The sequence below is a fragment of the Heptranchias perlo genome, chromosome 13 (genome assembly GCF_035084215.1).
Source record: "Heptranchias perlo isolate sHepPer1 chromosome 13, sHepPer1.hap1, whole genome shotgun sequence".
NCBI classification, from domain to species: domain Eukaryota; kingdom Metazoa; phylum Chordata; class Chondrichthyes; order Hexanchiformes; family Hexanchidae; genus Heptranchias; species Heptranchias perlo.
In genome coordinates this window covers 59541518-59566595 of record NC_090337.1, presented here as the reverse complement: position 1 = coordinate 59566595, position 25078 = coordinate 59541518, and the positions used below count along the sequence as shown (strand labels likewise).

The following is a 25078-nucleotide window of genomic DNA, read 5'->3' as shown; positions in this document are numbered from 1 at the left end:
TAATTGTGCCTTTCAAAAAGGAACAGGACAAATACTTGTAGGAACAACTTGCAGTTGCACAGCACCCTTAAGGTAGTGATCGCAGGTGAGGTCGAAGAGGTAGAGGTGAGTACAATATGTACAGGAGGAACACACCCAGTGAGTTACTGTACAATATATACAGGAGAACACACCCAGTGAGTTATTGAAAAAGATATACAGGAGGGACGCATCCAGTGAGTCACTGTACAATATACACAGGAGTGTAATCGGCCGGGCGTGAGGACCCAGAGGAACCCTGCCGGCTGTATCTGGAACTTTTCGGGCGCTAGGACCCTGCAGGATCCTCGCGATACCCGGCTGGCTTTTAGGCCGCGGTTGGAGCCCGGGACTGGGAGTTTGTTTGGCGGCTGGGGGTATCACACGTTTGAGAAGCTGAAGGAGAGAAGTAGGCGCACGCGGGATGGATTTGTTTGAAGATCTGCCGGAGCCCGGTAAGGAGAGGCGCCCGGCGGCTGGGCCTCAGGCCGAGGTCTGCACTCGCAGCCCGGCCTCTCCACTGGTGTTTGAGGCGGATTTTAGGCCGTGGTTCTCCCGGTGAGAGTAACGCTGCGAACCGGGTCAGAGCTGATGAGCACAGGGGTAGCGGGGCTGCGATGGGATGGGGGAGCTCCCAGTATATCCTCGGTGGAGTGGGTGCTCAGTCCAGGCCCCGGGAGACCCACTGGCAGGAGGGTCGGTAACCAGAGGACACAGATTGAAGATAATTGGCAAAAAATCCAGGGGGAAATGAGATTGTTTTTATGCAGTGAGTTGTTATGATCTGGAATGCAGTGCCCGAAAAGGTGGTGGAAGCAGATTCAATAATAACTTTCAAAAGGGAAGTGGATAAATACTTAAAAAGGGAAAATAATGCCAGGCTATGGAGGAAGAGCAGGGGAGTGGGACTAATCTGATACCTCTTATCAGATGACAGAGGCACAATGGGCTGAATGGCCTCCTTCTGTACTGTATGATTCTAATACAACACTGGAGGGAAGGGAGATATCAGGGCAGCCCTGGGGGTAATGACAGAGCCCCAGAGGCTCATAGAACAGTACTCGGGGTCACAATATAGCCCTGGTGTTTTATAGTACAGTCCTGGGGGGGGGTCATAGTGCAGCTCTGGTGATTACTGCACAGCACTGGGGTTACAATGAAGTCCTGGGGGCAATAGTACTTTGCTGGAGATGCCAATATAGCTCTGGGGTCATAATACGGTGCTGGGGTCACAATACAGCCCTAGGATCTGCTACAAATTTGGGTCTGTGGTTATATACCTTCTCTGATTGATCGAATGGCGTCAGTCGCTCCTGTAAGTGATCTGTGCATCTTATATGGCAATTATCTCACTGCCTAATATCTACTTGTACAGTAGTGGGACCCAGGAGAGTAACAACACAACCCCTTTTTGACCTGAATCGGACATCTTTTGCACATGTGTATTTTCAATCTCTCTACGAGCTGATTCTAGGTGAGGCAAAGTTTGGTTTGAATTGTAAACTGCTTTCGTCTGTATTGGACCAGATTTTGCTGTGAGCGGCAAGTTCGTTAGACTTGCACTTGCCCATAAGATTTTCTATGGGGTTTTACACAGCAAGTTACTGTAAGTTAGCGGAGCAGGCTCGAGGGGCCATATGGCCTACTCCTGCTCCTATTTCTTAAGTTCTTAGAGATCCAAACAGCACAGTGCTCTCTACAGGGCACCTGGGACCTGTGTGAACAGGGCAAGCAACTGTCTAGCTCCTTAACCAATTATGTGGAGATGCCGGTGATGGACTGGGGTTGACAATTGTAAACAATTTTACAACACCAAGTTATAGTCCAGCAATTTTATTTTAAATTCACAAGCTTTCGGAGGCTACCTCCTTCCTCAGGTGAACGTTTGTTGGAAACGTTCACCTGAGGAAGGAGGAAGCCTCCGAAAGCTTGTGAATTTAAAATAAAATTGCTGGACTATAACTTGGTGTTGTAAAATTGTTTACAATTCTTAACCAATTAGACTGAAGAATCATTAATGAGCAGTGCAGAGTCTGAACCAGGAAGTGTTAGTTAAAATCGTGAATTAAATGTCAAATCAGGAACAGAAAGTGAAATAGAGAGGGTGAGAAAGATTGGATTAAGAGACAGACAGAAATAAAAAGTAAAAAAAAATTAAGTTTCCAACAATAATTAAAAGCTGAAGGGATGAAACTCCACACTTGTAAAAGTAAATTTTCAGTGCCAGAGAGGTTGTTTGGCAGTAATCAAGACTTATCACGCCATTAAAAGGGTAATTAGACTGGAATGGACAAGCCCTAACCTTTTGTGGCGAGTTTAGTCCCTATCTATGATGTCAGTACAGAAACTTTGCGCCATTCAATACATTTGAATGGTGAGTCAGAGGGTGAGATGCTGTTTTCAGGCAGCTTACGAAGGGACAGCGCATCTCTGACAGCAACTTCCGGATTTTCGCGTTTAACTGCACGTGGTGTGCTTGCCAGAAGTTGCTGTCTGATTTGCGCATAAATAACGGTGAGCGCTGTTAGCCTCCCCATTATTTTCACAGCAAAATTTGGCCTCATAAGCAAAAACGTACAGAGTAATTGATATGATCAGGGTCACTTATTTCAAACAGTAAACTTATATTTACATACTGATACAAAATAAAAAAAAACATAATGCGATTCCACTTTGGCCGGTTATCGTTCTCAGCTTAAACAGATTAATCCCTCTGTATCCTGTCCTACAGCCCAGGGCTTGCTCACTGAATCAATCAATCCCTCTCCCTCAACCTTCCCACAACTACCTGACTGCCACTGCAGCCATGTTTCCAAAAGCCAGACTGACTCGGGACCCTATTGTAACAGTTCAGTTGCTGTCCCAGCCCTGGAAAAAGTCACTTGGGAGCCAAGATTTTGTTTCCTAGTGGGGAACATTTCAGTGTTACTATGCTCATTCACTAGTAAGGAATCGCCAGGAACCGGATCCGATACCAAACCACGATTGAGATGGCTGTGGAGCCTTGAGCGCCTTCCATAGCGGAGCAGCTGAGATGTGGATTTACACTGTATAGGGCAACACTGGCATGGACGCAGCCCTCCTGCTCTCAGTTGATGCCTGTCATATTCTAGCGTGCAGCCGCAGATTAACAGAGATTTGGGCCTAATTCCTACTTTCTGGTAGCTTTGCTGCTTTCTACCTGGTACGTGAAAGGTTTGGGTTAAAAATGAAAGCTGGAAATCCTGAAGTAAGAACAGAAAACACCTGAAATGTGCCATGGAAAGAGGCAGACAGGTTTAGATGACAGCTTTTAGCATAACGTTGGAACTGTTTAATTCCTTCCCCCACTTCCGCGTAATTTTCCTTCTTTGCCTAAGAGGAGTTTGTTATTGGCCATGCTTGATGGCAGCTAATCAAAATGGCAGGTGTTCCTAATTTTGCTTGTTAGTTTCATCCAGTACCAGCCAATCACAATGCAGATGTAATGATACTCGTTTCAGTTAATCTGGCGACTGAAATTGAAAACACCATTTACCCAGTTACAGAGTGCCACAAAGCTTAGTGAAAATGGCCCATGGAAGATTTTACAAAGCCTTATTTTATAAACAGGGTCGTAGAAATCATAATAAAAATGTATTGTGGCTCAGCCTAAATTTTGCTTGTAGATCTGCCCCAACTTCAGCTGGCAGCTCACACACTTGAATCAGTGAATTTACAGTGGACAGGTCAACCACTTAATATGGAGAGAACGGTGTGACTCGTCTGACGTCTAATGGTGAGCCTTATTTCCATACTGAAAGTGACTGACTTGCTTTTGAAAGTTTATTTCAATGGTTTTTTTTATTCGTTCATGGGATGTGGGCGTCGCTGGCGAGGCCGGCATTTATTGCCCATCCCTAATAGCCCTTGATGTGTTAACTGCCATTCGGAATCGGGGCGGGGGCCGTGGGGCCGGGAGCTCTCGGTGGGGGCCGGGGCGAGGCCTCCCAGCGGGGTGGCCAGGGCCGGGCGGCGGCCTCTCGGTGGGGTGCTGTGGCGGGGCTCCCAGTGGCGGCTGCCGGGGCCCGGGGCGGGGACTCCTGGCGGGGGCTGGGGTGTGGCTCCTGGTGGGAGCCGGGGCGAGACGGGGCTGGGGTTCTCAGCAGAAGTTGGAATTGGTTTGCTGCTCCTTGTGGGAGCCGGGACTGGGTTGGCTTGGGGCTTCCATTGGTGTTGGACTGTGGCTCGTGGTGGAAACAGGGTTAATAAGGCTGCTGATTGTTTTCAGCATTAAGTATTGGCTGCGCTTCTTGTTTGTGACAATTGCTTGCTCTGTGTGGGAGTTTAGAATTCAGTTTTCATAGCGGAAGGCTGCACAATTTGATCATTTAGTGATCCTTAACAGCTTTTAAAAAAAATTACAAATCCAATTGCAATGGGAGTAAGCCACATAGTAGCACTAGAAGCAGACTCTATGGTCTGCTTCTAACTTGCCCAGCTGTTTACTCACATCTGTATTTTCCTTAGACTTCACATCAAGAGGAAATTGTATCCTGAAAGCTAGCTGACTGGCCCTTTGGTAGATCCAGGTGTCGATGCTAGATCAGCGTGCTGGTTCTCCAACATGCTCCAGCAAGTAGCTTCGTGCCCCCAGTTTTTCCCCTCACAGGCCTATTCTCTAGTCAGGGAAAGGTCTGTAGTATCATGCCAGGACATTGCCTAAGGGGAGCAAGCACGTATTCTGACTGCAAGCTGCTTCTCATTTACTCTGGCGAAACACCCAGCAGACAGAGAGCTCGGAGCTGGTCATTCCCCACCTCCCAAGGCAGGGAACAGTGCGTGTCATGGAAGAAACAGGAAGAAAAGGGCCAAAAAAAACTCTGACTACTATGATTGTGGTTTTTGTCTTTTGTTCATTTAGGAGGAGACGCTCAGAAATCAGAGCCTTCGCTCTTTGATAGCCTACCAGACACAAGCAACCCAGACGTAGGTAAACACACAGCCGGAGAATAAAAACTCCTGTCTTTTTTTGCTGATCTGATCTTCTGCTTTATGTCAATGATGGTGGGAACCTGCCCTTCAACATTGTGTCTCTATTGCTGGGCTTTGTAACCGTTCCATCTTAATGGCACCATTTTGAAGTAACTCATGGGGGAATTCTTTTTTAAAAGGCAGCACTTCCTGGTTTTGCCAATTTTCAAAACGCAGTTGATTGATCCCAATTGCCGAAACTGGCATTTTAAATTTGCAGTTGTTGCCTTCCCTCTCCGAGGCCCTTGGCAATGCTGGACACCAGTGACGCACAGGCTTTTAAAAAAAAATAATTCTCGGGACATTGCCAATCCCTAGTACCCTTGAGAAGGTGGTGGTGGGGCTTCTCCTGGAACCACTGCATTGCAGCGGTTTGATATGACTGAGTGGCTTCCTACGAAACTTCAGAGAGCAATTGAGAGTTAACCACATTGGGGTGGGATGGCAATCACATATAGGCCAGACCGGCAGGTTTCCTTCCCTGGTTGACCTTAGTGAACCAGTTGGGTTTTTACGACAATCCGACAGCTTCATGGTCACTTTTTAACATTTTTTTCTTTAACTGAATTCAAATTCTCAAACTGCCATGGTGGGATTTGAACTTGCATTCTCTGGATTAGTCCAGTAACATAACCACTGCACTACTGTACCCGCTAAAGAGCAAATGGCAAGCAATACCTCGTATGATACGTTTACTTCATTTGCATGGCATCATAATACGCCCACCCATTTGTCGGCAGTAAAAGGGAATGGGGTCTCAGTGCAACAGGATTCTGTCCCTGCCTACCTTACTTTCCTGCCTGCAGGCCCCCAGAAGTCCAGGCCTCATGTTACAGTGTTTGAGAAATGACCATACAGCATTGTGAGCGGTGGATAATCAGCATCGTGTGAAGCATGGTTCAGCAGTGGTTTCACAATTTGCTCCCAGTACGCAACAAGGCTGATCACAGATGTGATTTCACTCCTTATTCCCAGTAGGGGCTTGGTGTGTGATTCCAGCATTATAATTCTTTATTCCTCAAAGAAAGATTTTTGTCCCCTTTCTACAGATTGCCCCTGGGGAGAGAATTTTCAGCTATGTAACACTGGAATGAAGTACTCTTACTTATAGGTCTATCATGGGGCTAATAATGATGGGAGCAATTTGAGGTGATGAATTGAGTGTATCACAACATTAAAGTGTGTTGCCTAGATATGATTTCCCCTATGGTGTACTGGTATACTAAATAAGACCAGGGACAACATTGACTGCTATTCACACTTCAGAAAGAGAAAGAAAGTACAGTTCCCACCACTTATAGCGGGGCGCATTGGTGTTAACGCGATTTATCCTCTACAAGTGGTGAATAGCAAAGCCAGTCTCAACTGCTGCGGGCTCTGATTGTCACTGAAATACGGATTAGTGTGGGGTGCAGCTTCCACTTTGTTCCTGTATTAGAGAAGCGCCAGCAAAGAGAGAATTGTGGGAGAGAGACACAGCAGCACCGACGCTTCCTGGAGTCCTCGCTAGGGATAAAAACTGAACATCGCTCATTGGTAAATACTGTACAGGGGTTAACGCAGCGTGAAGAATTGCCCGAAATAAAGTGTGCTTGATATGTTATAAGCGATGCGTTTGCAATTGACTCTTGTGATGATGGCAAATGGTTAGTGTTATTTGCCCGATTTATAGGCAGCCGCCTGTGATAAGCGTGGACAGTGTAAGTGGTGGGGACTGTACTTACTTTATATGACATCGCTCAGAAAGGTTCCAAAGGTGCTTTGAAGTGCAGTCACTGTTTCTAGGTAGGCAGATGGGCACCCATTTTGCTCACAGTAATGTCCCACAAACAGCAATGACATGGCTGACCAGTTGGTCTATTTTAGTGGTGTTGGTTGAGGGAGGAATGTTGGAGAGGCCACCAGGAAAGCTCGCTGCTCTCCCTGGAAAAGTGCAGTGGGATCTATAACATTCATCTGAAGCAAGTATCCAAAGGATGGCACCTCTAACAAATCAGTCTGCCCTCAGTAATGTACTGGAATGTCAGCCTAGTGGAGTGGGGCTTAAACCCACGACGTTCTGAAACAAAGGCAAGATCGTGCACTCCAGGAGAATGATGGGGATAGTTGTATGCCCATCTGTATTACTGACTGAGAAATAAAGATTTACTGCGGGGCTAACTCAGCAACACTGGCTCAACCTCTTGCACCTGCACAATTATTACAAGGTTATGTTTGCAACCTTATTCTGGCCGACAACCTTTACCAAAGATACGTTTCTGACCCACAGCCAGAATTAAAATGGTGGACTGGATTCTAGGTGCCAGTGGTAGCACTTGCCTCTGCAGGCAGGCAGCAAAATCCTTTCTTGAGTCGAGTTCTTGGTACTTCAGTGGCATCTCCGCCACATCATGTATGCTATAACAGTGTTTCCGAAAAGCATGCTTGCTAGCAGCGGTAAGATAGAAACGGAGAGTAGCTTACGTGAATGGTGCTGTATGAATAAAAGTTGCTAACATTGTAATAACTTTTGTTTTGCACTTACACTTAAATTGCTGTCTTGTTCCTTGCACCTGTTAGCACCTCGCGTGCCTGACCTGTTTGGGGAGCTTCCAGAAGTACAGAATGACCTGAAGGGGGAGAAACGCAAATTGTCGGATCAGAATGGGTCCAAGGAACACGAGGAGAAGAAGCTGTGTAAAGGTAGTGTAACCAAATGGGCAAAGTGAGAGATGGACTAACAGCAGGTACAGAACACATCGGTAATAGAGACCTTGTTAATGAGTGCTTGTCTAAAGGGGGCAATTACTCGCCTGTGCTTGTTGTGGATGTAAACGATCCCAAGGCATTATTCGAAGAAGAGCAGAAGAGTTCTCCTGGTCAACATTCCTCCCTCAGCCAGCACCACCGAAACAGGCGAAAATAGATTTTGTGGTCATTTGCCTCATTTGCTGTTTGTGGGACCTTGCTGTACCCAAAAAGGATGCCGTGCTTTCCTACATAACAGTAATAGATTTTCCGTGAAGCACTTTGGAAAGTCATGAGGACATGGAACCTCAGTATTGCTGGGCTAGTGAGGGGAAAATGAGCCAGGCTTCCCTGTCCTGATTGCTCTTCAGGGAACTCTGCTAGAAAGTAGATTTTGGGTGAGGGCAGGCTTTGATTTCCCCCTCCATGGTGAAATAGCTTGATCACACTTGCTGACTAGGATCACCTATGGAGAATGGCCATTTGGACTGCTGCCAATGGAACAGTACTGCAGCAAGAGGCAATACATTTAGGAGAGAAGAATTAGGGGAGAAAATTAATACACAAAGTTTTAAAATGGGGAAGTGGGTTTCACAATGGCTCCGTTGGTCAAGATGCTGTCCATTATGTGACTGAGACCAGCAAGGATGAAGGTTTGATCCCTAGTCTCTGCTGAGTTGGCTGATTCCAATCTGGATGGAGGTGAATGTCAGCAGGCTATTGAACTGTGGGCAGCATCAAAACAGATCCTGTCCTCACTCGACAGTTTCTAGCAGTGTTCACCGAATAGTGATCCAGACTGGGAACCCTGACTGATTTTCCCCTTCCTAGCCCAGGGATACTAAAGCTGGCCTCAGTGGCCCTGGGCAGGGGACACTGGTTATTGGGAGGCAACAGCTATTTTTGTTGTTTCAGTTGGAACTGACAAAATTGCTTTTTAAGAGGGGTTTACTCACGGAGAACAACATGTGTGCTGTAAAGTGGGGGGAGGCACGTTCATGCCTGCAATCTGCATTCACTCCTTGTTGGGGGGCCTCCGATAGTTCAGTAGTTAAGTGATGTACTGAGCCATACAGATCTGGAAAATCCCAAGTTTGATTCTCAGTCTGTCCTGAGTTTGTTGATCTCTGCCAGGGTGGTAGAAGCTCAGACTAAAATTTGACTCTGGACTCGGAGGGAGGCAAAAATCAGCCAGCATTGCTGCATCTGATCACTGTCCAGTGACTCCTGCCGTAAAGTGTGCGAGTGAGAGGACAGGACTGGGTGCAGCTCTGGTGCCGCCCTCCCAACTGTTGAATGGTATGCTGACACCATTAAAGCTCACGGATGAAGAACTGCCAGGCTTGGGCGAAGTACCTCATGACTGCCTACACCCATGGAACCGTATCCCAGCATGAGTCCGTCCCTTCAGGACAGGAGGGAGGGGGAAACTATAGAGGGGACGAAGAACTCCTTGTTTAACACGGGGGTTGGGGGGGATATTTTGAAAAGTCGTGGTAATCAGATTTCCAGCATCTGCAGTTTTTTGCTGATAGTTACTTTGTGTTTTCCTTCAGGACTTGTGACCTTAAAGGGTTACGTTGCAGAGAGACGGGGCGAGCGAGAAAAAATGCAGGATGCGCATGTTATAATCGACGATTTCACGGCAGACTTCACACAGTTACCATCGGAAGTGTAAGTATCGGAGTGACGGAACGCAGAGTGGCGTTTATATTTACAGGGCCAGCGTTGACTTACAGTGCAGTTTAGGGCTAGACTAGAAGAAGCTTTACCTTGCAGCTGACCCACTCTACCTGACCTGGGGCGTTCATGTGTGGAGAAGCACAGACTGGAGAGCCATTCGCATACTCTGCTGCTCCCTTTTTTGAGTTTGTGAGGGCAGCTTGTGATGACATCTGTTTCTTCTGCCCCCCTTTTGAAGAAGCTCCTGGCCTCAGCTCAACACCTTCCCTTTTACCACGTCTAAATGAGTGCCCTCAAGTCCATGTGCAAACTTATGTACTGGTTCTGTGCGGTATAATTTGTGGAGATCTAACACTGCCCTGCTGCTGCTATACAACTTCTTTCTGTAGATCATTACCCCTGAAAGATAAGTGGATGGTACAGTAATGCAGTGGTTATGTTACTGGACTAGTAATCCTTGACTAATCATCCAGAGTTCAAATCCCACCATGCCACTCTGCGAATTTGAATTCAGTTTTAAAAAATCTGGAAATAAAAAAAAACTGGAAACAGGAAGAGTGATACCCAATTGGTTCAGGGAAGGAAACCTGTCATCCTTACCTGGTCTGGCCTTGATGTGACTCCTGTCCCAACGTGGTTGACTCTGAAGTGGCCTAGCCACTCAGTTCAGGGCAATTAGGGATGCGCAATAAATGCCAGTCTAGCCGGTGATGCCCACATCTCGAATTACTAAAAAATAGATCGTGTTGGATTCATGTTACTTTTATTTTATATTCTGTTGAGTTGTTTACAGGTCAGGTGGGCGGGGACGACGCAGAGGTGTGGCCCGGACGGCCGTGCAGGATAACACAGCTGCCATTTCGCTCAAAGTTTCTTTCTTCCCTTTCTTTGGTTTAGCTCTCGATTGTCGTACTTTGCTGTTTTCGATGGCCATGGTGGAGTACGAGCATCCAAGTACGCAGCGCAGAACCTTCACCTCAATCTCATCAGGAACTTCCCCAAAGGTAACAACACCGCCGCAGGAAGCGGGAACTCCAACACTTAATCTGAAATCCACACAATTTCCAAGCTCGGTAGGTGAGCTGGCAGCCAATCAGTTCTAGGACTGGCTATATGGGAGTGGCGTTTAGTCCCGAAGATGCTCCCTGATCGGATGGGAGTGGAGTTTATTCCTGAAGCTGCTTCCTGATCAGACAGGAGTGAGGTTTAGTCCTGGTGATGGCTCCTTCATCAGGTGGAAATGGGGTTTAGTCCTGGAGGTAGGCCTCTCATCAGATGGAAGTGGAGTCTAGTCCCGGAGATGGCTCCCTCATCAGGTGTGAGTGGGGTTTATTCCTGGAGCTGGATCCCTGATTAGATAGGAGTGGGTTTGAGTTCTCCAGTCGACTGTAAATATTATCAAAATTAATCTAGATCTCTGACATACAATTGCTCTAGGGTATCCATTAATTCTATAATTCAGGTTCAGATCTTGTATTAAGCAGAGAGAACATTTCAGTTTTCACCTATTAGGCAACCTACTGATCAAATATAATTATCCCCCACAAATTTTTAGATTTGATTGTTTGAGAGTACCAGTCCTGGAAAGTTTTATTTTTTTTCAAATCAATGAGTATGGGTTTAATTCAGGTGAATTCCATTTTTGTTTTTGCCTCTTTATTTCTTTCCCAATTCAGTGCACTCCTCTCCTGAAGGCAATGATTCTTGCTGGTGTATAGTTCCACGGGCACTAGCAACCCTCTGGTACCTCAGCTATTTGGCCATTCTTCATGACTCAGCTTGTAGCAGTGAGTGTCAGGAGCATATATGACCATCGGGGAGGGAATCACAACCAAGATTGACTTCTTTTTTCTCACCCAGTATCTGCCCGTAGAAACTTTTTAGCAAGAGTCATTGGGAACTCTGGCTAACTTGTTTATATCTAAATATTCTACAGAAGAATAGCTAAGCATTGGATTGTGACCTATTATTGTTTCCTTTTCGAGGAGCCAGCTAGAAGGATTTCTACGGTATATATGTTATATCACTGTTTGATGTTCACTTAATTTGAACTTAAAATGAGATCTGAAGTTAAGATCTCTGTTGCTTAATCGAAGACAAGACAGAGATCCTTTTGAAGGCATTGGTAATTCCAGTAGTTAAAAATAATTGGGGGAAAGGTTTTTTTTCCATTAGCGTAAGTCTTGCTACCAAAAGGTTTCATAGATTTCAAGGCTAATGGAGATGCACTCAAAGGCAGAGGGAGTTGGGGCTTACCTAGGCGAATGATCTATAGTACTGTGGCTAGTACAATTTGCAGCTGTGGATTTTAGCCAGTTTATTTCATTTCCTGGAGAGTGTGACTAATAAGAAGATTGTTCAATGAATCAGTCCAAAATGTGAGACTCCAGGGTGTCAGTCTAACATGACCACCTACTTTGATTTGTTGCATGTTTCCAAAAAGAAGTTCCAGTGAACAGATTTGAACTGGAAGAGGTGCCAGAGCCCAGGACTGGGCTGTAGTCTTGCGGGATATACATAACCATGTATTCAATCGTCCAGTTGATATCTGGAAAGCCCTAAGCTGGACTGAATTTGGAACCTTCACATTCAGGTGAGATGTTTTTGTGCAGGCTGATCAATTTTTTTTATTGCTGTCCATACAGGAGAAGTGAGTAGTTTGGAGAAGACCATTAAGAAGTGCCTTCTATTGACCTTCAAGCAGACGGACGAGGGCTTTCTCAAGCAGGCATCAAGCCAGTGAGTAGTAGTAATGGGAAATTGGGCTGATTATTCATTTCCCCTTCCCAGGCACAGTTGAGGCCATCTGTAGCAGCTCCTTTCCTCAGCTGAGAGCTTTCTCAGCACTGACCAGGGTTTGATACATTCCTGATCTGTGCGGTTCATTACCACACATCACAATCTCTAATGTGGGACTTAGATCAAATGCATTTTCTACTCATCAGACTCATTTCCTCCTATGAGACCAACTGCTGCTTCCTCAAACCCCTCCTGATCCAACCTCCTGACAAATCAACTTCCTTTCCTTGGTTCAGTGTTTATTGACCACGTCAGCTGCTCCCTCTCCTCAGGATTTGTTCCCTGCTATCAAAACTACTGCCATTACCCACCTGCTCAAATGCACACTCTTGGCACTGCCTTAAACGGTTCCATTTTTATCTTTCGCAGTGTAGGCAGCACATCTTCAGTGGCCCATGTCCACCTCTGCCATGCCTAAGGTTGCATCCTCAGGCCCTTCTATTCCTCGTGTACATGCTGACTCTTATCTACGATGACACCTACGATCATCGCCGCCTTCGACTCTATGACCATTGCTGTGCCGTCAGACTGCCTGTCTAATGTGAATGAGCCAGAACTTTCTTCAATCAAAGACTGACAAGATTGAAGCCAATCTGCTTGGTTCTCACCTGAAGCTCTGCACTGTTATCTTGATTCCATCCTAACCTCCTGCTGCTGAACCTTGGAGTTCACAGCATTGGTGTTGTATTCAACTCTGAGTTGAGCTTCAAACTCCGCATCCAATTTATCACCAACACTATCGACAGTGGCCGAAGCTGCAGTCACCAGTGTCCTGCACTTTGGAACTCTCTCCATAAACCCTTCCATCTCATTTCATCTCTCCCCAGCATAAAAAGTCTTCTCAAAACCTAGCTCTTCGCCCTTGCCTTCAGTCACACTGTCCACCTTGTTTCCCAATTCTGCCTGGTGTTTGATTCTACCTTTCTCTCTCACAAAGTGCCTTGGCATATTTTGTTGTGCTGGAATGATGGGTGCTGTACACATTTAAGCTGCTATTTTGCAATGCTGTGTCCTCCACATATATAAACTGTTTTGCTGAGTTAGGTGCTGTATATGTCAGGCTGCTTATCCGACAGCAAAAATTTCCTCCAACAAAATATTGGGAAGACCAAAGCCATTGTCTTTGGTCCCCGCCCCAAACTCCGTTCCCTAGCTACCGATTCCATCCCTCTCCCTAATCACTGTCTGAGGCTGAACCAGACCGTTCGCAACCTTGGTGACCTATTCGACCCGAAGATGAACTTTTGACCATGTATCCTCTCCATCACCAAGACAACGCACTTCCACCTCCGTAACGTTGCCTGTCTCCGCCCCTGCTTCAGCTCATCTGCTGCTGAAACCCTCTTCCGTGCCTTTCTTACCTCTAGACTGGACTATTACAATACTCTCCTGGCTGGCCTCCCACCTTTCACCCTCCATAAACTTGAGCTCATCCAAAACTCTGCTACCCGTATCTTAACTCACACCAAGTCCCGTTCTTCCATCACCCTTGTGCTCGCTGACCTACTTTGGCTCCTGGTCTGGGAATGCCTCGATTTTTAAAATTCTCATCCTTGTTTTCAAATCCTTCCATGGCCTCGCCCCTCCCTATCTCTATAACCTCCTCCAGCCCTACAACCCTCCCGAGATCTCTGCGCTCCTCCAGTTCTTGCCTCTTGCGCATCCCCGATTTTAATTGCTCCACCATTGGTGGCCATGCCTTCAGCTACCAGGCCCTAAGCCCTGGAATTCCCTCCGTAAACCTATCCACCTCTCTCCTGCGCTCCTTTTTAAGATGCTTCTTAAAACCCCCCTCTTTGACCAAGCTTTTGGTCACCTATCCTAATACCTTCTTATGTGGCTCGGTGTCAAATTTAGTTTGATAATCACTCCTGTGAAGTGCCTTGGAACATTTTGGAACATTTTACAACATTAAAGGCGCTATATAAATGAAAGTTGTTGTATAAGCTGTTGTTTTCCTGAGTTTGGTGCTGTATATGTATAAGCTGTTTTGGTGAGTTGGGTTCTATATACATATAATCTGTTGGTTTGCTTTACTGGGGGCTGTGTATGTGTGAACACTTTGTGTAAGCTGTTGTTTTGCAGTTTTAGGTGCTGCATACAAGTAAGCTGTTGTTCTCGCCCTACTAAAGTGCGGCTGGGATTGGAACAGGGCAGGAATTGCAGGACGTGATATTATCCAAAACAAGGAAAGTATCATACACTCGCAACAGCGATACTTAATGGGTGGAGTGCATAATGAATTTAGTTTGAGTACAACTCCATCTACACTGTCCCATCAAGAACTTCTAGGTCAGGTACAGCATGGGTTACATGTAGGATAAAGCTACCTGTACACCGCTCCATCACGAGCTCCCAGATCATGTACACCTTAGTTTAGATACTGTGCAAAGTTCCATCTACACTGTCCCAACTATATACTTTAACATTAACATTAATCTGAGAAGAGTGTTGTTCCCTGTTACACAGTGAGCTATTTCATCTACCACACCTGCCCTTGTCACCTCTGTGAATGTTGGTGTGAATTTATTGCTGATCTGTAAGCCATACTGATCGGAAGATCACCCGTTCAATTCCTTGCCTATACTGGATTGGCTGATCTCAGCTGGACAGCAGTTGGGACCCAGTGCCCCTTGGTTTAGGGCGGAGAAAAGATCAGCTTAGGTTCCCCAATCCTGATTGCCATCCTGTGATCCCCGCTGGGAAGCGAGTTTTTTTTTAGATTTCGGACAAGGACAGGCTCCCATGGCTGTATAGTCTGTGAACACCAAGGGATTGTTGTTAACTGCAGGGTGGGAACACAGCAATGTGAGAGGCAGTGCACGTCCAGGAGTGGCAGCAGGGAGGCTCGGCCGATTTTAACGGCCAGACCTCATTAACATGCTGCTTGCTGTCATCCCGACCAAAAGGGCCGGGAAGCGGCTGCTTGGCAGTTAAAATCAGACGTCAGGAAGCTGTCACCAGGGCCCATGGAAACAGCCCCCGGCACAAGGCAAGTGGTCGGGGAGGGTATCCCAGGGCAGTGGAGGCCCAGCTGTCCCTGTGGGGCCTGAAAGAGCACCCCTGCATCTGGCCCACAAGGAAACACGTTTACATTTTTAAAAATTTATATTCCTGGGCCTCTTCTGGCTGCCACTGCCCTCCGACCTGCCCCCGCCCCCAACCCGGCTCAGGCCTCTGGTTAAAATGGCAGATCAGGCCCCGATGACCTCATAATAGCCCGATCTGCACATTTAAAAAGGACTCCACTGGCTTTGGGCAGGTTTCCTTGCTGCCTACAATTTAATGTTGCAGTCGATCAGACAGTTTCTGCCAGGCAGGGAGAGTTAAAATCCACCTCTAACTTTCTCGATTATCACGTAAACAACAGCTTATCGCGTTAAGTTCTGGAGGCAGCCAGCATCTGTGGAGCCGTAGCCAGAAAGAGTCAACATCTTTTGAGAGGGGAGGAGAAAACTGGGAAAGAATTGTCTTACAAGACTTATAAGCAGAGGGGCAGTAATAGAAAGACTTGCATTTATATAGCGCCTTTCACGACCTCAGAATGTCACAAAGCACTTTACAGCCAACGAAGTACTTTTTTGAAGTGTAGTCACTGTTGTAATGTAGGAAACGCAGCAGCCAATTTGCACACAGCAAGATCCCATAAACAGCAATGAGATAACTGACCAGATTTTTTTTTAGTAATGTTGGTTGAGGGATTAAATATTGGCCAGCACACGGGGGAGAACTCCCCTGCTCCTCTTCGAATAGTGCAATGGGATCTATTATGTCCACCTGAGAGGGCAGACGGGGCCTCGGTTTAACATCTCATCCGAAAGAGGCCATTTTACCATGATTGCAGTGACTTTAGTTTGTTCAGGGGGCTGCTTTGGAGTTCTGCCTATTGCTTCTTCTTGCTGGTATCCAGCAATTAAAACCTGCTGTGGGTTCTTTATGTAGACTCTGTGTGGTGGAGGTATCAGGTATGACCTCACCAGGCAGCTAGACTAGAAGCGGGGAGAAGTTGTAGGCTTGTGTTAAAAATCCATTGACCTGTGAATGTAATAGAACCCAAGGTACTCGCTGTACTTTATGCGTGCACGTTGGGATGGTGTGAGAGAAATTTTGTGTGTTTGACAGTCGGTTGGACTGTTCCGTCTGCCCAGCCACTGATGCCAGGATAATTATTTTTATCCTGCCAGTTGGGTATCCCACGCCCCAGCCCGCAAACAAGAAGTGACAGGCTGTGACATCTTTGACGTCTGCTGGAAGGTGTGTGTGAGAGACGCGGGGCTACTTGTCCTCTTCAGAATCTCTCTTTCCTCCTTAGCCACAACTTGCAACTAGAAAAGTGTCTTGGCTTTATTTGAACTTTCTCTGAATCCTCCTGGCACTGCATGAAGACGTTTGATGTTTTACTACCCACTTGTGCGACCTGCTGGTCTCAGTTTGGCAGATCAGTATTTTTAATAAGAGCCCCAAATCATGCACACAAAGTGTTGGGTAAAGCCCTCCATGTACTCTGGCCCATGTACTAACTGGTCTTGTATGGTGTCCCTTCCTGCAGGAAACCTGCCTGGAAAGATGGATCCACTGCTGCGTGTATTCTGCTGGTGGACAATGATTTATATGTTGCCAACCTCGGTGACAGCAGGGTATGAAATTTTCACTAATTACAGGGACATGCTGAGGGAATCGTGACCTATAAGTACATAAAAATCCATACACTCCAACTCTTACCTCTTCAATCTCTCTCTCTCTCTTTTCTCTTTCTCTCTCTCTCTCTTTTCTCTTTCTCTCTCTCTCTCTTTTCTCTTTCTCTCTCTCTCTCTCTTTTCTCTTTCTCTCTCTCTCTTTTCTCTTTCTCTCTCTCTCTTTTCTCTTTCTCTCTCTCTCTCTCTCTCTCTCTCTCTTTTCTCTCTCTTTTCTCTCTCAGAATTCTTCCCCATGTTCTTAAAAACGCACAATGAGTGTTGAATGTTTCATTATACCTAGCAAGCAATAGCTATATATGTTTCTGGATTTCTTGACTCGGCTCAGTGCTTATCGGATCATGCAGGTACGCCAAGCTATTGGGAAGGCAAATGGTATGTTGGCCTTTATTGCAAGGGGGTTGGAGTACAAGAGTAAGGAAGTCTTGCTGCAGTTTTATGGAGTACTGTGTACAGTTTTGGTCTCCTTACCTAAGGAAGGATATACTTGCCTTTGAGGCGGTGCAACAAAGGTTCACTAGATTGAGTCCTGGGATGAGAGCATTGTGATATGAGGAGAGATTGAGTAGAATGAGCCTATACTCTGGAGTTTAGAAGAATGAAAGGGGATCTCATTAAAACATAAAAGATTTTGAGGGGGCTTGACAAGGTCGATGCTGAGAGGCTGTTTCCCTGGCTGGAGAGTCTAGAACCAGGGGGCATAGTCTCAGGATAAGGGGTCGACCATTTAGGACTGAGATGAGAAATTTCTTCACTCAGAGGGTTGTGAATCTTTGGAATTCTCTACCCCAGAGGGCTGTGGATGCTCTGCCATTGAGTATATTCAAGACTGAGATCGATTTAAATCTTTGGACTATAAGGGAATCAAGGGCTATGGGGATACGGCGGGAAAGTGGAGTTGATGTCAAAGATCACCCATGGTCTTATTGAATGGCGGAGCAGGCAAGAGGGGCCTTATGTCCTACTCCTGCTCCTATTTCTTATGTTGTTATTAGTTGTAGGGAGACTGAAAGTCTTGTGTGTTCTGAGTGTTCAATTCCACAGGTTCAGAGTCTGGTACTGACTTCAGCGGGGGCTTCAGAGAGTTTCAGATGGACACTAGAATTTGAAGCTTACCAGGCAGTTGTGTGACAGTGAGCCAAACAGACTGTGCTCCCAGTCTGTCCCACCTGTTGTAACTGGGATTCCCCACCTGATGTAATAGGCAAACTGTCCAAAAATTGGATTTGGTAATCTCGAGGGAGGGAGAGAGGGGGGTGGAAGGGAAGGGAAGGGAAGAGAGACAGCTTGTACTGGCGGGCTCTCTTATCAGTGCAGCATGGACTGGGGGCACTCTGTCTTATTAACTCACTGTTCAGGGGGCTGCCTCTCTTACCAGTGCAGCATGGTGCTCTTCCATCTGTTGGCAGAATCAAACCACTGCTCTTTGCTCATCTCTGAACTGAAAGCCTATCTAGGATTAGTGAAGCTGGGTCATGCCCTAAAACAGATCCTAACTAAATGCAGGATTTGGCCACAAGGTGGTGGGCATGAAACAGATCATTCCTCTGAACAGCATTGTGGCTGAGCTGAATATTGATGAATTGTATGAATGTTTACATTGCCAATGTGCCATTGGTGGCAGGAGTGCAGATGGTGGAACAGTGTTAATGAAAAGGTGAACTCTGTGCCTCTAAAGGCATTCAAGCCTGATAAGTTTAGCAAAACGTATGTCTCTGAAAGAAAAACAGACTTGCATTTATATAGCACCTTTCACAACCTCAGGAATTCCCAAAGCACTTTACAGCCTATGAAGTACTTTTTTTAAGTGTAGTCAATGTTGTAATAGGGATCAGCGGCACACTGAGGAAAAACTGGGACGGCGGCCTGGGCCCGCACCGCGTGAGGGGGCGGCCTGACCTCCTACTATATGGAGCATTAAAAAACATTTATTTTTACAATCTCTGGGTTCCAAAGATTTTGAAGTTTATCGTCTCGGGATTTTAGGCATTGAGTGAACCCCTGATATAAATGCAGTGTTACATGTCTCTGCAGCTATCTATTATCCAACATGTAACAAGGCTCTTGATAGAAGATAGCAAATGCTTGGAGATAAGCTGGCTGGAATAGTTTCAATGCATTGACACCTGCCTGACCCATGCTGATAACTTATCTATGGCTACGTGCAGTATAACAGCAGCTCCTTTGTTAGGTGTCTCAATCGCTGTGGGATATTATTATATATTTACATCCACATACTCACAATGTTTGTTCTTCCTGGCTGAGGTTTACACTGATCTTTCTTAAGCAGACATGTCCTCCTTTTAAGATAGAAGGCAAGTTCAAGGGAGGACTAGTAGTTCAATGTACTCCACCCTTATTGGCCTAAATTGTTGTGTGAAAATATTCACTGGTGTTGAAGCGCCAAACTTCTTATCAGACAGAGACTAGCCATGTGGGATCTCCAGACTCCAATGATGTCATGGACAGGAGAGGGCTCCGTGTCCCAGAGCAACTCCACTGACTTTACGGAAAACTGTAACTCTGAAGTCGCTTGCTATCCGATCAGAGCTGTCGGACTCTGGGAACACAAGCTACCAGCTGGGGCAGTTTGTAGATTCAAACACTACCTGTAGATCAGGGTTTGGACACAGAATAAAGCTCCCTCTTTACCGCCCCATTAACACTCCCAGGTCAGGTACAGTACGGTTTAGATACGGAGTAAAGCTCCCTCTACATTGTCCCATCAAATATTCCCAGGTCAGCTATAGCATAGGTTAGATGCAAGGAATAATTCCTCTGTGCTGCGCTCCTAGCAGGGAGCTCTGCTTACAGAAAGCATTAGGAGGGCGCGATCGTGGAATTATCACAAGAGAATACAGTTCCCTCCACGCTGTTCCATCAAGCAACGGAACATTTGGATAAACATAATTTAATAGGACAAAGTCAGCATGGCTTTATGAAGGGGAAGTCATGTCTGACAAATTTGCTTGAGTTCCTTGAGGACATAACGTACAGGGTGGATAAAGGGGAACCAGTGGACGTAGTGTATTTAGACTTCCAGAAGGCATTCGACAAGGTGCCACATAAAAGATTATTGCTCAAGATAAAGAATCACTGGATTGGGGGTAATATTCTGGCATGGGTGGAGGATTGGTTATCTAACAGGAAGCAGAGAGTTGGGATAAACGGTTCATTCTCGGATTGGCAACCAGTAGCCAGTGGTGTTCCGCAGGGGTCGGTGCTGGGTCCCCAACTCTTTACAATCTATATTAACGATTTGGAGGAGGGGACCGAGTGTAACATATCAAAGTTTGCAGATGATTCAAAGATGGGAGGGAAAGTAGAGAGTGAGGAGGACATAAAAAAACCTACAAGGGGATATAGACAGGCTGGGTGAGTGGGCGGAGATTTGGCAGATGCAATACAATATTGGAAAATGTGAGGTTATGCACTTTGGCAGGAAAAATCAGAGAGCAAGTTATTATCTTAATGGCGAGAAACTGGAAAGTACTGCAGTACAAAGGGATCTGGGGGTCCTAGTGCAAGAAAATCAAAAAGTTAGTATGCAGGTGCAGCAGGTGATCAAGAAGGCCAACAGAATGTTGGCTTTTATTGTTAGGGGGATAGAATATAAAAACAGCGAGGTATTGCTGCAGTTATAGAAGGTATTGGTGAGACCGCACCTGGAATACTGCATACAGTTTTGGTGTCCATACTTAAGAAAAGACATACTTGCTCTTGAGGCAGTACAAAGAAGGTTCACTCGGTTAATCCCGGGGATGAGGGGGTGGACATATGAGGAGAGGTTGAGTAGATTGGGACTCTACTCATTGGAGTTCAGAAGAATGAGAGGCAATCTTATTGAAACATATAAGATTGTGAAGGGGCTTGATCGGGTGGATGCGGTAAGGATGTTCCCAAGGATGGGAGAAACTAGAACTGGGGGCATAATCTTAGAATAAGGGGCTGCTCTTTCAAAACTGAGATGAGGAGAAACTTCTTCACTCAGAGGGTGGTAGGTCTGTGGAATTTGCTGCCCCAGGAAGCTGTGGAAGCTACATCATTAAATAAATTTAAAACAGAAATAGACAGTTTCCTAGAAGTAAAGGGAATTAGGGGTTACGGGGAGCGGGCAGGAAATTGGACATGAATTTAGATTTGAGGTTAGGATCAGATCAGCCATGATCTTATTGAATGGCTGAGCAGGCTTGAAGGGCCGTTTGGCCTACTCCTGCTCCTATTTCTTATGTTCAATCCCAAAGCAGGTAGAATAAATCTTTCTGCCCCAATGATTTGCCTTGATTGCAGCCTCAAGAGGAGAACACCTCTGTAATATTTGCATTTCCATTTTTGTGGCCTTTTGGAGATGAATTGAGCTGCTTGTGCTAAATTGCTGTGGATTTGTGCTGTGATCACTTGCCATCATCCCTCCAGGATTGAGAAAATACAAAATCCACTTCACTTCAGGACCCTTACAAGTGACGGAATGGCGGTCCCCTCTCTCTATCAGCACGGAGACCTTAAAATATACAAACTGATGGATAATTAAAAATGTTCTTTAAGAATGTAAATGTTATAATTTTACCCTTTCCCATTAAATGCGTGCCCAGTAATCAGATAATGTTTGTTCCAGAGTGCACCCTATCCACAGTTAGGCATTTACTCTGGAACCTCACTGTTGTTTGGACCTTGGCCTTGGATGTCGTCACAGACGCTGTCGGTCTTTAAAAGGCCACCATCTGTGGAAAGAAGTGTTTTACTAAACCTTTTCTCATTTGTTTACAAAGACTAAATGTAAAAAAAATGTAAGTTACAGTAAAGTGTTAGCCCCTTTCCCTGTTGCCAGGCTGAAGCTGTGTCACCCTCCAGACATGATGATCTTGATCTTGCTTTCATATCCGATTGAAATAATGTCACCACAGACTTAGGAAGGTGATGGTCAGATCCATACCGTACACTGGTGTCCCCCCCCCACCCCCCCACCATACTGTACACTGGTGTCCCCCCCCCCCCCCACCATACTGTACACTGGTGTCCCCCCCCCCCCACCACCACCATACTGTAGACTGGTTCCCCCCCCCACCATACCGTACACTGGTGTCCCCCCCCCCCCACCACCACCATACCGTACACTGGTTCCCCCCCCACCATACCGTACACTGGTGTCCCCCCCCCCCCCCCACCATACTGTACACTGGTTCCCCCCCCACCATACTGTACACTGGTGTCCCCCCCCCCCCACCACCACCATACTGTACACTGGTTCCCCCCCCCACCATACCGTACACTGGTGTCCCCCCCCCCCCACCACCACCATACCGTACACTGGTTCCCCCCCCACCATACCGTACACTGGTGTCCCCCCCCCCCCCACCATACTGTACACTGGTTCCCCCCCCACCATACCGTACACTGGTGTCCCCCCCCCCCCACCATACCGTACACTGGTGTCCCCCCCCCCCCACCACCATACTGTACACTGGTTTCCCCCCCCCCACCATACTGTACACTGGTGTCCCCCCCCCCACCATACCGTACACTGGTGTCCCCCCCCCCACCATACCGTACACTGGTTTCCCCCCCCCCCCACCATACCGTACACTGGTTTCCCCCCCCCCCCCCCACCATACCGTACACTGGTTTCCCCCCCCCCCCCACCATACCGTACACTGGTTTCCCCCCCCCCCCCCACCATACCGTACACTGGTTTCCCCCCCCCCCCCATACCGTACACTGGTTTCCCCCCCCCCCACCATACCGTACACTGGTTTCCCCCCCCCCACCATACCGTACACTGGTTTCCCCCCCCCCACCATACCGTACACTGGTGTCCCCCCCCCCCCCCCCACCATACCGTACACTGGTTCCCCCCCCCCCCCACCATACTGTACACTGGTGTCCCCCCCCCCCACCACCATACTGTACACTGGTTTCCCCCCCCCCCACCATACCGTACACTGGTGTCCCCCCCCCCCCCCACCACCATACTGTACACTGGTTTCCCCCCCCCCACCATACCGTACACTGGTTCCCCCCCCACCATACTGTACACTGGTTTCCCCCCCCCACCATACTGTACACTGGTTTCCCCCCCCCACCATACTGTACACTGGTGTCCCCCCCCCCCCCACCATACTGTACACTGGTTTCCCCCCCCCCCCACCATACCGTACACTGGTTTCCCCCCCCCCACCATACCGTACACTGGTTTCCCCCCCCCCCACCATACCGTACACTGGTTTCCCCCCCCCCACCATACCGTACACTGGTTTCCCCCCCCCCCACCATACCGTACACTGGTTTCCCCCCCCCCACCATACCGTACACTGGTTTCCCCCCCCCCCCACCATACCGTACACTGGTTTCCCCCCCCCCACCATACCGTACACTGGTTTCCCCCCCCCCACCATACCGTACACTGGTTTCCCCCCCCCCACCATACCGTACACTGGTTTCCCCCCCCCCACCATACCGTACACTGGTTTCCCCCCCCCCACCATACCGTACACTGGTTTCCCCCCCCCCCCACCATACCGTACACTGGTTTCCCCCCCCCCACCATACCGTACACTGGTTTCCCCCCCCCCACCATACCGTACACTGGTTTCCCCCCCCCCACCATACCGTACACTGGTGTCCCCCCCCCCCACCATACCGTACACTGGTGTCCCCCCCCCCACCATACCGTACACTGGTTTCCCCCCCCCCACCATACTGTACACTGGTTCCCCCCCCACCATACCGTACACTGGTTTCCCCCCCCCCCACCATACCGTACACTGGTTTCCCCCCCCCCCACCATACCGTACACTGGTTTCCCCCCCCCCACCATACCGTACACTGGTTTCCCCCCCCCCCCACCATACCGTACACTGGTTTCCCCCCCCCCCCACCATACCGTACACTGATTTCCCCCCCCCCCCCACCATACCGTACACTGGTTTCCCCCCCCCCCACCATACCGTACACTGGTTTCCCCCCCCCCCCACCATACCGTACACTGATTTCCCCCCCCCCCCCCACCATACCGTACACTGGTTTCCCCCCCCCCCACCATACCGTACACTGTTTTCCCCCCCCCCCCCACCATACCGTACACTGGTTTCCCCCCCCCCCCACCATACCGTACACTGGTTTCCCCCCCCCCCACCATACCGTACACTGGTTTCCCCCCCCCCCACCATACCGTACACTGGTTTTCCCCCCCCCCACCATACCGTACACTAGTGCCCCCCCCCCATTGGTAGAGTTATAAGTATGCAGGGATTTTGCGTGACAAAAGTTCATGGTTGGGAACAGCAAGCCTGTTAGATGATGCTGTTGTTTTTTCTCTTCCCCCCCCCCCCCCCCCCACCCCCTGTTTTCAGTGGTGGGAGAGGGTTTGTTTATGTGGAGATCTTGGCTGTGCTGTTGAGACACGGCGCAGTGTGTCAGCTACCCACATACATGGATGAGCCGTGGAAATTGTACAATTGAGAATCTTGTAGCAAATTGATCCATATATGGAGCGTTATCTATAATTTTGGTATCATGTATGTAGATCAATGTGTGTATTATCTCAGGGTGCGATGTACGTGGGTCGGTGTGTGTACAGTCTCGGTGCGATGTACGTGGGTCGGTTTGTGTACAGTCTCGGTGTGATGTACGTGGGTCGGGGTGTGTACAGTCTCGGTGTGATGTACGTGGGTCGGTGTGTGTACAGTCTCGGTGCGATGTACGTGGGTCGGTGTGTGTACAGTCTCGGTGCGATGTACGTGGGTCGGTTTGTGTACAGTCTCGGTGTGATGTACGTGGGTCGGTGTGTGTACAGTCTCGGTGTGATGTACGTGGGTCGGGGTGTGTACAGTCTCGGTGTGATGTACGTGGGTCGGGGTGTGTACAGTCTCGGTGTGATGTACGTGGGTCGGGGTGTGTACAGTCTCGGTGCGATGTACGTGGGTCGGTGTGTGTACAGTCTCGGTGCGATGTACGTGGGTCGGTGTGTGTACAGTCTCGGTGCGATGTACGTGGGTCGGTGTGTGTACAGTCTCGGTGCGATGTACGTGGGTCGGTTTGTGTACAGTCTCGGTGCGATGTACGTGGGTCGGTTTGTGTACAGTCTCGGTGCGATGTACGTGGGTCGGTTTGTGTACAGTCTCGGTGCGATGTACGTGGGTCGGTGTGTGTACAGTCTCGGTGCGATG

The 25078-nt window shown here is 47.9% G+C and overlaps 1 protein-coding gene across 1 annotated transcript in view; it reads left to right on the top strand.

Annotated features, from left to right (window-relative positions):
- The first annotated feature begins 326 nt into the window (after nucleotides 1-326).
- The window catches only part of ilkap (integrin-linked kinase-associated serine/threonine phosphatase), a 46991-nt gene continuing 22239 nt past the window's right edge, over nucleotides 327-25078 (top strand). Inside the window, exons 1-7 of the mRNA XM_067995564.1 lie at nucleotides 327-473; nucleotides 4901-4969; nucleotides 7570-7692; nucleotides 9294-9411; nucleotides 10318-10424; nucleotides 12066-12159; nucleotides 16769-16856. Of these exons, the coding sequence (XP_067851665.1) occupies nucleotides 443-473; nucleotides 4901-4969; nucleotides 7570-7692; nucleotides 9294-9411; nucleotides 10318-10424; nucleotides 12066-12159; nucleotides 16769-16856 (630 nt within the window). The 5' untranslated portion in view covers nucleotides 327-442. The remainder of the gene's footprint in view (nucleotides 474-4900; nucleotides 4970-7569; nucleotides 7693-9293; nucleotides 9412-10317; nucleotides 10425-12065; nucleotides 12160-16768; nucleotides 16857-25078) is intronic.